The sequence below is a fragment of the Pholcus phalangioides genome, unplaced genomic scaffold, assembly GCF_987345545.1.
Source record: "Pholcus phalangioides strain wild (caught in Gottingen) unplaced genomic scaffold, Ppha-v1.0 ptg000022l_1, whole genome shotgun sequence".
NCBI classification, from domain to species: domain Eukaryota; kingdom Metazoa; phylum Arthropoda; class Arachnida; order Araneae; family Pholcidae; genus Pholcus; species Pholcus phalangioides.
In genome coordinates, this window is record NW_028301615.1 from 20,621,579 (window position 1) to 20,636,413 (window position 14,835).

General features: G+C 41.7%; 1 protein-coding gene across 1 annotated transcript in view; it reads right to left on the reverse strand.

Moving 5' to 3' along the window:
• The window catches only part of Ddr (discoidin domain-containing receptor 2), a 275,303-nt gene that overhangs the window by 75,908 nt on the left and 184,560 nt on the right, over nt 1–14,835 (reverse strand). Inside the window, exon 4 of the mRNA XM_089249384.1 lies at nt 3,474–3,705. Coding sequence (XP_089105510.1) covers nt 3,474–3,705 — 232 coding nt within the window. The remainder of the gene's footprint in view (nt 1–3,473; nt 3,706–14,835) is intronic.

Sequence of the window (14,835 nt, forward strand, 5' to 3'; positions counted from 1 at the left end):
TACACGTACTGTATTTCAGTATTTGCCTTCATTGGATAGCTACGCATTTTAATACAGTAAAACCTCTCTTTTACGGACACCAACGGGACAAAAAAAAAATTCGTCCGTAAAAGGATGACCGTTAATCAGGCGTTTGAAATGTATACTTTTATTACATAAATGAGTAAATATTATTTCGCCGTAAAAGAGGGGTCACCGCATCTGAGGATTCCGTTAAGGGGGTCTTATAACTTTTAACATGATGAAAAACTATTGCTCTAATACAAATATCATTAAAAATGCTATTTAACCATAGATTTATTCCAAATATTTTACACATGTTCTTGATTGTATGTGCTATCCAATGTTGGTGTAAAATTTTACATAACCTTAGATACTCGATTTTTTGTAATTTTTCAAAAACATGCATTAAAAACAGCTGGAGCGCATGATAAAACACCATGACATCAATGTAATTGAATAAAAATTGGAAGGAAACTGTTCAATTCATGAAATGAAGCAATAGGTTGAGATTTCATTAACTCAATCTTATTTAAAATTAAATTTTTTAAATTTAAACTTTAAATTACAATTTTTTTTAAATTTTCAAATTTAAATTACAAAATTTTTAAATTAAAATTTAATTTTAAATAAGATCGAGTTAATGAAATCTCAACCTTTTGCTTCATTTCATGAATTGAAGTTTGACATCAACCAGACATGTTTATTTAACAAAGTTAGGGAAACAGCACTGCTGCAACCTAACGGTGAATAATGGAACTCTACTGAAAGTCGGCTTGTCCCGCACGGGTTGTCAAGTTCATCTGTGACGTCACGAGAGTAGTCCGATAAGACTACTTAGCAAGTTTGCCACTTTGAACTACAACATCTTATTTTGGCGTGGAATCTTTCTGGTTGGCTCGCAAACACAGCACGGTGAACGGACGTGGCGGCATAGAAATCGCCAACTCTGTGCCCGATCGTTTCTTTTCCGCACAACGATGACACTAGCACGTGCAGCGGAATTCCTCCTCTAAATATTCTGCGTGAAGATGGACTACTTGCGCGACGTCACGAGCAGCGTGAGGAGGCCTTGCCTCACTAGTGCTACAGGCCTGGCGAAATCACCGGCTATCATGCTAACCTGAAGTAATCAACCTGTAGCCCCCCCCCCCCCCCCCCCAGCCTGTTTAAATAATTTTTTCGTTTTGGGACAAAGTAACGCCCCAGGCCACAAAATAACCCGCGTTTATGCTGACAATTTTAATTGGCTTAATTGCTCTTTTGGCGAGACTATCAGTTGGTGCTGACACGCATATCTTCCGAGTCACCGAGAAAAAAAACGTCCCGTATTTAGATTAATAGAATCTACCAACCCAGACAAATTCAAGCTACAAGTAAGCCAATGGTCAGTTGATATACAGCCCCTACTCTCCAGATATACAGAAAAATTCCCCTTTTCCAGGTTTTTAATCCTCATGCATGAATTCAGTTTTGGAGTGTTTTCTCGTCAGAGACCACGGGAAAGAAATATATATTTGTTCCATTTTACACAAAACTCCGGTTTTTTTTTCCCAACGCTTCCATTTTTCACAAAGTGATGAAAAAAAAATTTTCCCAATTTTTTTTCCCTTTATCCCGGAAAAAAGAAAAAAAACCGGGAGAAAAGAATTTTTCTCCTCTCTTTTATGTTTCCACCAAAACCTTCATCTCTTATATAAGAGAGAAAGGTTCCCTCTCTTTCTCTCTCTCCATCGAGAGAGAACCAACATCTCTCTCTCTCTCTCTCCAAACGCCAATCGTTTCTTTCCCAAACCACCAGCGAGTCCTTAATGGACGTTCTCACGAACACCATACATGCCACCACGTCTTTGGATAACGGACACACACGCTATGTATGGGTATATACTCGTTCAAAACGAGTTCACAGGGTGGAGGAAAATTTTTCTGAGAAAAAAAAAATATTATTTGTTCGCTTTTGTGCTTCCGACACCGACCGCAACTGTAACAAAAAAAGCCGTATACCTTGTTTGTTTATGCATTTTTTAAAGCCCCGACACCAAATTGGGGACCATTGGGAAATTGCGAGACCGAATGATCTTGAATACGGACGGGTACCAATATATATGAGAAAGCACTTGGGCCCCTACCCACCCACCCCCCCCCCCCAAGTCAACGATTACGTTGTTCTTAGTTGCACTACTCAGACATGTGTAGTGCCCATTCTGATAAAACTTGGTGGTATAGGATATATGGGAAAGAAAGATTCAATTAAAAATAGTTCCATTTTTCACCACCAGGTGAAAAAGTGGCAATTTTCTTTATCGCAGTTATCTTTTCCCCATGGTCTAAATAATGACCACGTTTCAATGAAATACGTCCTCCACACACAAGTGGTACATAGGTCGGAGAAGTGTCAGAATAATCTTTTCCACCTGGTGGTCAAAAATTGAACTATTTTTTTATTGAATCTTTCTTTTTTCCCATGGTCTATAATATAGGTTCCCAACCTTAGACTCTATATATCCTATACCATCAAGTTTCATCAAAATATCTCCATCACAATGGACGCTACGTACGTTGGAATAGTGCCATGTTTATTATTATTACCAAATCAGAAATGGCGATTTATCTGCTTAATTTTTTCACGTTTGGTGTCTTCCATGATTTTTGACATCTAATGTGTGAAATAATTTTTGATAAGTTTCCAATTTGATTTCTCACTATCTGTGGTATTTAAGCTGATAAGCTGAAAAAAGTAGCCAAATTGGCAAAAATTGTGAATAATAGCGACTCGCTAGTATTCAAGGATTTTAACCCCGACTTGAGTAACCCGCGGCACATTTACAGATTGCTTAAGTGGCTCGTGCCATATTTTCAATTAAGTGTTCCGTGGCACACAATAACTATCCGGAGGCACCCGATTCCCCATTGGACAATAAGCCTGGGAGTCTCGGTCGCTCCAGTCGCGTCCGCGGCACAGTTCCAGGTCACTTAAGCAGCCGCGATGAATTTAGAGATCATTTGTGACCCTCAGTACATTTACATATCACTTTAAGAGCACCGCATCCCCAAAAAAAGTTGGACACCATCGCTTTTAGAGCAGTGGTTCCCAAACTTTTGTCTCCCTGCATAGGCGGGATAGACTTGGAAGTCTGGGGGGGGGGCATGATGAAGATGTCAATTCCTCTATACATATACGCATTAGATCAGTCGACTTCACCTTTAATGCTGGGGGGGGGGCAATGCCCCCTCTCAAGCCCCTCCCCCCCGTATCTCCGCCCATGCTCAGTTCCCCTGCAGTAGTGGACATATATGCGCGGCACCTCAGAAATTGAAAAGGAACATAAGGTCAGCTCGCCGGGGCACTCCCCGGTAATGGTTGGCGGTTTCCACCCCAAGGAGACGCGGTGCACACGTTGAGAAACACTGCTTTGTAAGTGTGGTTCCGTGAAGGATTGTTAGAGTCGGTAAAAGTGTGGAAGACGGCTTACCTCATGGTTAGTCCTATTGCGAAACCTCTTCCAGGTGTCCAGCCCAGGCCTCCAATACTCGACGAGATACTCCTCGGCGAATTCCTGCCCCTGGCCGTTGCCGAACCGCCCTTGGGTCGCCACGGCGGTGACGACGTGCAAGACAGGGAAAGAGATCTCCAGATATTCGTGCACGTCCTTGGCGATCTGTCTCTGCGGGCACCAGGCACCGCCGTTCAATTCACGGTCCAGCCTTAAATATTAAAAGAAACTTACATATTATATCAACAAAAGCGCATCAGTGGGAAAAATAATAATTCATAGAAATTCATACTTTGATCAATGAAATGTTGATCCACAGAAAAGTGTAAGCGGGGGGGGGGGGGGTGGAAAAAATTCAGCAGAAGCAGTAGAAACGTGTACAGGCGTTGGAATGGAATCCTGCGAGTGTAATCAATGAGAATGCGATCATCCGAGGAGAGAGAGAGAAATTTCTGGATCGTGCCTGGAATGGAATACGGGAGCCTTCGGACATTCTCTCTCTGGATGTATGTATGTATGTCCATATACAGATACGTATGACAGAACTGTGTTTAGCCAACGGGGGGGAATGTGTTAGGAATACGTATCGGCATCTAAGTAAAGCAGATCTTCGACCAAAACAAGAAAAAAAAAAGCGGCTTATGGAAAGATCGGCTTAGCTCAGCAGCAGCCGAATATGCCCGCAGATGGCATCAGCAAAATATACGCATGTGTGTGTGTGTTTTTTTTGTGGTGTGGGTATTCATTATACAAGGAGTCCTGAAATGGACAGAGTTTCTGGGAAGAACTATCGCGGGAAAACTTGGCATAATAAAAATAAGTCCGGCGTGAGATTTCTGGCATTCTTCTGGAGATTTTGTTTATAGAGGGAGATTTCCTGTTGTTAGCAGCAACAGATGACGCTGCTGCTGCTGCTACTACTACTTTACCGCCCGCCAACTCCGGTCACATCGCCGTACAGTTATTTACTACCGATCGAGTCGGGTCGGAAATGAAGGCGACATCTGTCGTCTCAAATTCGGTAGAGAAACAGCTTCTTATGTAAAATCTCCATTGGGATCGCCCTGACGGCAGTCTTCATGGTGGTAGACGAGCACCTTAGGGGCCATTCAAGTATTACGTAAGCTTGCGATACTGCGGAACCCTGCAGTTTTAAGGATCATCCAAGGCCTGATTTCCACATGGGGAAAGTTAGGCATTTGTCCAAGGACATTGTGCACGAGTAACGAGCGACTGTTTGAGAACGTTAATTCGAACAGTAACAGAGGAGAATCGATTGAGAAATGGCGGAGTGAAGTAGTCGTATTTAGGCTATTCATGTTATATCATGTTCGATTTTGTTGATAGTTTGATTTTGAAATCGTTAGAAAAAGCCCGCGATACTTTGATTTGACGCCGCGGCCATTTTCTTGGGAGCCAATATGTACTCCCAAATTTTCACAAAAAATGTCCAGTTTTTTTCCCTTTTTTGCAACGAGGCTGACTTGAAGTTTTGAATCGGCTCGCGGATCTCCCCGTTAAAGTCTCGCCACAGAGAGCAACAGACCTACAAACAGCACAAATGTAATTCAACCATAACACATCACTCACTTCCCTTCTGAAATACAGATGGCAGCACTGAAAATTCAAACACAACACTACACACACTGTTACACCTCCGGCACAACTCACTAGGTAGTAAATCGCCCATAGACGGTGATAGACCTGAGTTGTGCTCGGTTTGAAAGAAAGTTTTGAAAATAAGATTTTTAAAATTATTTTTATGACATTGTAGTGACCGATCATAAACGATGCTCTGTGACGTCACGATGTCACGTTTTCTCGTTGTAGCGTTTTTCGCCTTGCGATGGATGGTAACCTAGCAACGGATCGCCAGAGAGTTTTTCGAACGTTTTAATCAGTTGATTGTATTTCGTCATAGAGTATGGATGTCGCGTATAACTTGTCCGTGTGTGTGTAAATAAATGTTCATGTCTTTAAAAATGAAATTTACATCTTCTCATTGCCGTCGCCTTTACTGGTGACCCGGACGTGATCCCGAACCTGCCAAGAACTTATCGCCATGGCTGAACAGCAAGAAAGCGATCTTCGAGTTCAAGCTGTCCACGCGAAACTGCCGACGTTCTCGAAGGACAAGATCAAACTTTTTTTCGTCCAGCTCGACGCTGCCTTCAAGATCAACCATGTTACAGCCGAAGGAACCAAATATAACTACCTAGTCAACTGCCTAGATGTGGAGGTCTTGTCAACGGTAAGTGACATTGTTTACGATCCTCCCGCATCGGATCCGTTCTCGAAACTCAAGGAGAGACTTCTCGCTGTATATAAACATTCAGCCGCGAAAGAGGTCAAGATATTGTTAGAAGACCTATCCCTAGGTGATCAGAAGCCTAGTACGTTGCTACGTAAAATGCGCGAGCTTTCGACAGGGCGAATTAGCGATGAGACTTTCCTCAAAAATTTGTGGCTTCAACGGCTACCAAAGAGTATACAAACAGTGTTAGCTGCCAGCAGCGAAGAACTGGACAAGCTAGCCGAGTTAGCTGATCGAGTAGCTGAGCTCACCGAACCCAATCACGGTCATGTAGCAGAAGTCTCGTCTTGCTCGGAAATAAGAGACCTTAAACTGCAAATCTCGGAGCTGACTAAAAGAGTTGAGCAGTTGGGCAAATATCCGAGGAATAGCCGGAACCGCTATCGAAACTCCAGTCGAGACCGACGTTATTCTGGTTCTAGGAATCGCTCGCGATATCGAGACTCCGATGAAAACCCTAAAGTGTGTTATTATCATAGCAGGTTCGGAGATAAAGCTTCCAGATGCAAGTCCCCCTGCGCTTACAACGCTCAGAATATTCAGGGAAACGGTCCAAGCCCCCCGCAGTAACGGCATGCGGTGGCGGCGATAGCAGTCTTCACCATAGCCGTTTGTTCATTATGGAAAGGAAAAGCGGCATGAAATTTTTAATTGACTCTGGAGCTGATATATCAATTTTACCTTACAAAGGCAACGGCAAACCGACAGCTTTTGAGCTTTTCGCTGCAAATAGTTCCCGTATATCTACCTACGGTTTGAAACTCCTGGAATTGGACTTGAACTTACGGCGGAATTACAAATGGCATTTCACCCTCGCTGACGTTGAGAGACCAATTATCGGATCGGATTTCCTTGCTCACTACAGACTCATCATCGATATCAAAAACAAGCGACTTATAGATCCACTCACTTCTCTCACGTGTAAAGGTTTTACTTACAATGGACCTTCGACAACGATTAAAACAATCTCAGGAAACAGTGCTATAACTGAAATTTTGAAGGAATTTCCCGAATTAACGAGACCTCGTCCGTTTTCGAAGAAAGCCTCCCATAATACCTTGCACTACATAGAAACTAAAGGTCCTCCTGTTTTCGCAAAGCCACGCAGATTGCACCCAGCTCAACTCAAGATTGCCAAGACCGAATTCCATATGATGTTGGACCAAGGTATATGTCGTCCATCCAAATCAAACTGGGCTTCCCCGTTGCACATGGTTTCAAAAGGACCGAATGAGTGGAGACCAACTGGTGATTATCGAAGTCTGAATCGAATTACTGTGCCGGATAACTACCCAGTGCCATATATACAGGACTTTGCGCAGAATCTGCATGGATGTAAAATTTTCTCTAAAATAGATCTGGTCAAAGCATTTCATCATATTCCTGTAAATCCCGACGACATTCCCAAGACAGCAATCATAACTCCCTTTGGTTTGTTTGAATTCGTAGTCATGCCGTTTGGACTCTCAAACGCTGCACAAACGTTCCAACGCTTCATCCACGAGGTGCTACGCAATCTCGACTTCTGTTTCTCGTATCTTGATGACGTGCTCATCGCCAGCCATGACGCAGAGCAACATCACAAGCACCTTAGAGAAGTGTTTGAAAGACTCGATAAGTACGGACTGACAATCAACACATCTAAATGCGTGTTCAATGTACCGGAAATTTCCTTCCTGGGCTATTTGGTCAATGAACACGGCTCAAAGCCTCTCCCGGACAGAGTTCGTGCAATCCAAGAATTTCCTCTCCCAGAAAACATCAAGCAGCTTCGAAGATTTCTGGGAACTTTGAACTTTTACAGGCGATTTCTACCATCTACAGCAGCTGTGCAAGCACCACTTCATTCCTTCTTGTCCAGCACCAAGAAGAATGACAAGACGTCAATTCCTTGGACTCATGAGACCAGGCAAGCATTCGAAAAATGCAAAACACAGCTCGCTAATGCCACTCTTTTGCACCATCCTTCAGCATCATCACCATTAGTTTTACATGTGGACGCCAGTGATTTTGCTATAGGTGCCGCCTTGCATCAAGTATCTGACGATAAGCAGCTACAACCACTTGCATTCTTCTCAAAGAAGCTTTCAAGCGCACAAAGAAGTTATTCTGCATACGATAGAGAATTACTTGCAGCTTATTCTGCTGTCAAGCACTTCAGGTATATGCTAGAAGCAAGACAATTCTGTATTTGTAGTGACCATAAGCCGTTGGTGTATGCGTTCAGGCAGAAACCAGAAAAGTGTTCACCTCGCCAGCTACGACAGTTGAACTTTATCAGCCAATTCACAACAGAAATTCTTCATATAAAAGGTGTCGAAAATATTCCAGCTGATACTCTTTCTAGAATATCGACCATTTCTGTACCCACACCTTTAGATTATGTGCAACTCGCAGCTGACCAAGAGAATGACAAGGATCTCAAAACCATCTTAAATTCTAGTGTATCATCTTTACAACTGAAAAAACTCAGCCTTCCTGACGCAACAGCCGAAATTTGGTGTGATGTGTCAAACGGCAAAATAAGGCCTTTTGTACCAATTTCTCAACGACGACGAGCGTTTGAATCATTGCATTGCTTATCACATCCTGGCATCCGAGCAACATCAAAACTGCTGAGCGACCGATTTGTTTGGCCTTCAATTAGATCTGACTGTCGTGAGTGGACTAGAGCATGTATTCCATGCCAACGCTCTAAAGTTCACCGACACACTCGATCCGCGCTGGCTGAATTCAAGGTACCTAACAACCGATTTCAGCATATCAATCTTGACATAGTTGGTCCATTACCATTATGCCAAGGTTCTCGGTACCTCCTAACGATGATAGACAGATTCTCCAGGTGGATCGAAGCCTCTCCTATGCCAGACCAAACTGCCGAAACAGTCGCCAAAACATTAATTGCCACTTGGTTTTCAAGATTCGGCATACCGCACAGGATCACCACTGACCAGGGCAGACAGTTCGAGAGCCAGCTTTTCCAAAGCTTGAGCAGATATCTAGGATTCCAACATCATAAAACGACTGCTTATCATCCACAAGCAAATGGGCTGATCGAGAGACAACACCGATCGCTGAAAACTGCCCTGAGATGCCGTATTCAATCGAATCCTGCTTGGGTTGATGCTCTTCCATTCGCTCTACTGGGTCTAAGAGCAGCAGTGAAAGAAGACCCGGGATGCTCTTCCGCAGAAATCCTGTACGGAACACCATTGCAGTTGCCCGGCGAGTATTTTTCGAAAACATCAGACATTATACAATCCGATTTCGTCCATCAAATCCAAAAGCTAATGCGTTCAATGAAGCCGGTGCCTACAACAACTCACGGATACACGCCGACGTATATTCCTAGTGATCTGCAATCCGCGTCGCATGTCTTCATACGCAACGACGCACTACATCCTGCCTTACAACCAACATATCAAGGCCCGTTTCCTGTCAAAGATCGCAGAGAAAAATTTTTCGACATTGGCATCAATGGGGCAAGCAAGAGGATCTCCATTGATCGTTTGATTCCAGCTTTCCTTGGAGATAGCTTTAAGGTGCCTTCAGAAGTGCCCATACAGCCATCCAATACAGCGTTGCCAGCACAAGCAGTACCAGCAACTGTGACTCGCTCCGGTCGTCACGTCCACTTCCCCGACAGATATTCAACCACAAATTTCGTTGACACTAGGGGGGGAGTGTGTAGTGACCGATCATAAACGATGCTCTGTGACGTCACGATGTCACGTTTTCTCGTTGTAGCGTTTTTCGCCTTGCGATGGATGGTAACCTAGCAACGGATCGCCAGAGATTTTTTCGAACGTTTTAATCAGTTGATTGTATTTCGTCATAGAGTATGGATGTCGCGTATAACTTGTCCGTGTGTGTGTAAATAAATGTTCATGTCTTTAAAAATGAAATTTACATCTTCTCATTGCCGTCGCCTTTAACATAAATTATTATGACTGAGAATTTTTTTGGCTGAAATCAGCAACTTTGCCTATTTTGTTTGCTATAAATTGGCTACTTTATATTTCCCTGAAAATTTTTTTTTTTGCCTGTAACTACTTGCCTTTGAGAATTTTTTTGGCATTAATTGGCATTTATACTTTCTCTTGACAATTATTTAGCTGTATAATTGGCATTTATACTTTCCTACAATTTTTTTTTGGCTGCATTTATACTTTCTTTTGACAATTTTTTTTGCTGTGAATGGCATCTTTACTTGTGTTTGACAATATTTTTCGGTTGAAATTGGCTACTTCACTTGCCTCTAACATTTTTTTTCGGCGGCGACTGGCAATTTCACTTGCAATTAACAGTTTTTTTTTTGTGCAACAATGGAAAACTTCACTTGATAACTTTTTGCGGTAATTGGTGATTACACTGTATGAATCCTGGATTTCCCGTATTTTTATGAAGGAAATGGACAGCATAGACGTTTATCGTATTGCGTGCATTGATACTTTTCTATCGTGGGTTGGATGGAACCTCTCGGTCGGCCGCATTTGGTCCGTAGGCCAGAGGTTGCCCACCCGTACCCGGTTGTACAGCCGAATCCAACTCTAGTAGGATTTCACGGATTCTTTCATCAGCGATGCCGTGAGTTCGAAACTCGATTCCTTCTTGCCTAAATTAAGCGGAAAAGTGAGGATCTGATTTTGTTTTTAGTGCCATCTATAGATAAGATTTTGTACTAACAACAGAAGAGCCTTCTAATATATTTTTCTTTTCTCTCTCACAAATCCGTAGTTTAAAATTTAATTTTACTAAGTTTTCATTCTTTGTTGTTTCTTTTCAAAAACTGTCAATTTATTTTAGGGCACTCTGTAGTCAAGTAATAAAACAATTTATACAATGTCACTATTTATTCCTTAGTTTAGACAGAGACTGATTTGTACTCGAGTCATTCAGTGTCTCGTGGTATTGACAACTAAGACTTGTAGTTTTCTTTTCATTGATGACAGTTCAAACGTTCGTAAAAGAAAACGACATTTCCGAGGCGTGGCAAAAACTGCATTATGGGAGGTCATTGAAATGTCGCCGATGATGACAGGATGCCATTATGACGTCATCCGCAGAAAAATGGCTGTGACACATGCTTCTTTTCGCTTCTTTCTTTCTCCGATTTCTGTATTTATTTATTTGTGTGTGTGTGGTTTACTGAGTATAATTGCTTCTCTTACCAGAAACTTCTTACTGCTGCTGCCCCAGCCTTATCTTGTATCTCCAAGAATAATATCAACTTTAGTAGAGTGAATATTGCTGTAAAATAAATAACGACGGAAAAAGATTGCGCTGAAGATGTTTTTTAAATACAGGTAGCCTGAGTATGCGGATAGATCGCATCGTCGTTGCAAAGAAATTACGACTATGCAAAGGCCGGTCATATTCCATCAAGAAAATAAGATCCTAAATACAGGACATCGCCAAATATTTCACAAAAAAAAAAAAAACCTCTCAAAAGTGAGCAAAGTCGCCAAAAATCACTGATATTGGCAATGGTGGGGGAAATGAAGGACTGAAAATTTCTATTCTTTGACAAAATATCCGAGATGAATTTTTTTTTTTGTTATAATTACAGCTGCTGTGTGATCGTGCTGGACTCTCATTGTGAGGATCCAGGTTCAAACATCTTTGGCGACCCAGTGGTGGTCGGCTGAAGTTGGTTTTCCTCAGTTTTCCAACTTCGAGGACGAATGCGAGTCAGTCTCACATTTGAAAAAGTCTTTCCACAGAGAACAGGCATTTCTTTAACTCTTACAGTGGCAATCCCGAGATATCTCGTCTTCTTTAAACCCTCTCATATTGGAAACACCGAGTCCAGATAGCTCTTTCCACAGAGATCTTTGCCTGATAATGTTTTTCTTCCCCTGTCCTGCCAATCAACCGCCACTGGGCGGAGCCAGCTTTTGTTTAAAGTTTGATAACAGAAGGGGGAGGGGCGAGAAACGATGTTTTTCCTCTCCCTTCGAGGTAGTATACGTTTAAATTTACAACATAAATAACAGAAAGGGGTCGTTCAAGTATTACGTCAGCATCGATGGGAGAGGTGGTTTCCGATTTGCCGACGTTTGATGACGGGAGGGGGGGGGGCAATTTGAATGATGCTTACGTCATCAACCACCCTTTATAAAAATATTAAATATTCTTAATGGCATCTTACTCGGTACGAGAAAAACCTTTCGATAGTTTGCGGGAGCCTGAACTGACATTCCCCTATTGATAATTCCCCTACAGAGCCACTTTAGTGATTTTTAAATGTTTCGCGGATCCAAGTGATCTGGAAATGTGTCCGGACCGCTTTGTACCACGTGTCCCTCAAGGATCTCTAATTGTGGCACGGATCGCTTAAGTGATCTGAAAACTTACCACTGGCCGCTTAAATGCTCTGGATTTGTGCCACGGGTCACTTCAGCGATCTGTAAAAATGTGCCGCTTAGTTCATTAAAGAAAAAAATTAGGTATGGGTAGGTGGGCAAACCACATCAGATAACCCGAGAGGGCCATATTTGACACGGGGGGCCAAGGGTTTACCATATGTGACTTAGAGGGTGGGTCGCAATGAATTTCTTAGAGAAATTTTGAGTTCTTCAAATAGCATTGAAATTAACAGAAATTGATTATAATAACATATAAAGGTATTTTCTTTCGAAATTTCAATTAAAAAATATTTTTTGCATTAAAAAAATAAATTTTTGATCGTCGTGGGGGGGGGGGGGGGGACGTCTGCTATGGAGGGGTGCAAAATCCGAGACGAAAGGGCGAAATAATTTTTTTTGTTAGGAATTGTTTTGATAAGTCGTGAGGGAGGGACATGAACCCTAAGGATAGGGCTGACAGGGCTCCAGCTTGGGAGCCCTGGACTAAATCCTTATAATTTTGTTTTTTTTGCCCACACTGTAAATTAACTGTAGAAGGGGGGGGGGCCCATGGAAAATCTTGCTTGGGTTAACTACTGTCTAAGGGCCCTGATGCACGATGTAAGAGCTATGGGGCGAGGCAGTCGGCGCAAAAAATAGGTCCCGCACGAGTACGGATTTTGTCTCGAGCCGCTACGATAGCTTACATTGTTGTTTCTGGTATTACAGACCCTGTTTATTTTCTCGACGTTTCCATTGTCGAGATATGACCCAAAAGCGTGATGCCATGTAAATTTTTACTGTAAAATGTTTCGGGGTCTTAACTAAAGTCTGTGCTGCCGCCCCTCACAACCTGCGGCTCGGGTGCGCCGCACCCCCGCTTAAGCCGACCTCACGAATGCATAACCTTGCATTATAAAAAAGCGCCATTTTGTGCCTAATTTTTCAAGTAATTACGTTTTTTTTTTGCTTTAAACTTTTCTATATTTTATTGACACGATTCGAAGTTTTGCTGCTGTTTGATGTAAATAATTGATTTAAAGAAAACTATAAACTTTGTAGACACCCTATATATTTTTCAACTGGAATAGTATCTAAAGTTAAAACAATGTATAATTTTTTCTTCTATAATTATATATATTACCACAGGCCCTTCTTAAACCCGTCTATAATTCCACTATCAGCCCTTTGGGCTGGGTGACTGATACGTACACCTACCATAGTGCATACATTTCATTAAAGAAACTCTCAAAAACCATTATATGGGTGAGTTGGAAACAAGAAGTATACCGACGAAAAATAAGACACGATTGCGATGAAAATCCAGGAGAGAGAAAGAGAAGAATTTCTATTTAAAAACCGAAGCACGATTTATTCGGGATAAAACGGGAGAAATAAAACATTAAGAAAGACCGTGTGATCTTTAAGGTAAAATGAGATCCCGGAACCATTTCTACAAATCACATCCTGGATCAAAGAAAGAGAATATTCAAGAACAATGGAGTATAAAAGGGAACCTTGTAGCACCCCCTTCAAATGGCAACGAATGCCGGCCCCCCCCCTCCAATAAAAAGCAACTAAATCAAGATTCTTTTGGAATACTTCCAATCTTACCTTATAGAGAAGTAAGAATAAAACTATTCCTTTTTTCTCTCTAAAAATCCCGTTTTAAAAAGCGTGATTTTATTTTTTCTGGGAAAATTATAGTTTGAGAAACTTTTCTCTTAATTTGAAGAGAAATCTGTTTTTTTTTTTTTTACGATGAATTTCGTTAAAATTTCTTTATACATCGTAAAATTTTTAATGGCTGTTACAGAAGAAGTTTTAAATAATTTTTGAATTTTGTTTTTTCTATTAAATTTATAATAAAGTTTCGCTCTCAATGATATAAAGTCACGCGAAAACCTTATTTCGTTTCGAGGGAAAATAGGGAAATGATGGAAACTAAATGGGGGGGGGGGAAACTAAATTTTGAAATTTCTCAATTTTTGTTTTAAAAATAACAGAAGCGGTACAAAATATACGCACGCTATTTTTTGCACTTGATTTTAACTTGAAAATATGTAGCTGAAATATAAAAACCCATTTTGATAATTTTATTCGAAAAAGACCGTCACAATGGTTGGGGTTCAAAACTGTTTGGGGACTCTCTTCAACCTCGTAAATTTTTTTTGTGATTAAATACTGAATAAAGTAGTTATAGTGAAATGGAATATTAAAGCGAGACGAAAAACAAAATCACAATGAATGAAAGCCGTCAATCATTCAGGGCTGCTTCCTGTGCCTACGCCCATTGTCCCAACCGCAGGGCCCCCGACTCTACTTGAAAAGGGTCCTGGGCAAAGAAGGCATTAAAGCTCCCTCCACTTTTTTTTTTATACCGAGCACAACTCAGGTCTATCGCCATGGGCAATTTACTACCTAGTGAGTTGGGCCGGAAGTGAGTGTAAGTATGTGTACCTAACAGTCTGAGTGCGTATCTAGTGTTGTGTATGATTTTTCAGTGCTGCCATCTATATCTCAGAAGTAAAGTGAGTGAAGTGTAATGACTGAATATTTGTACTGTTTGTAGGACTGTTGTTCTCTGTGGCGAGGCTTTTTAAGGGGGAGATCGGCTCGCATTTGCGCCTTGAAGTTGGGAACCACCCCCCCCCCACGATCTGAGGTTGGTAAGGAAAAA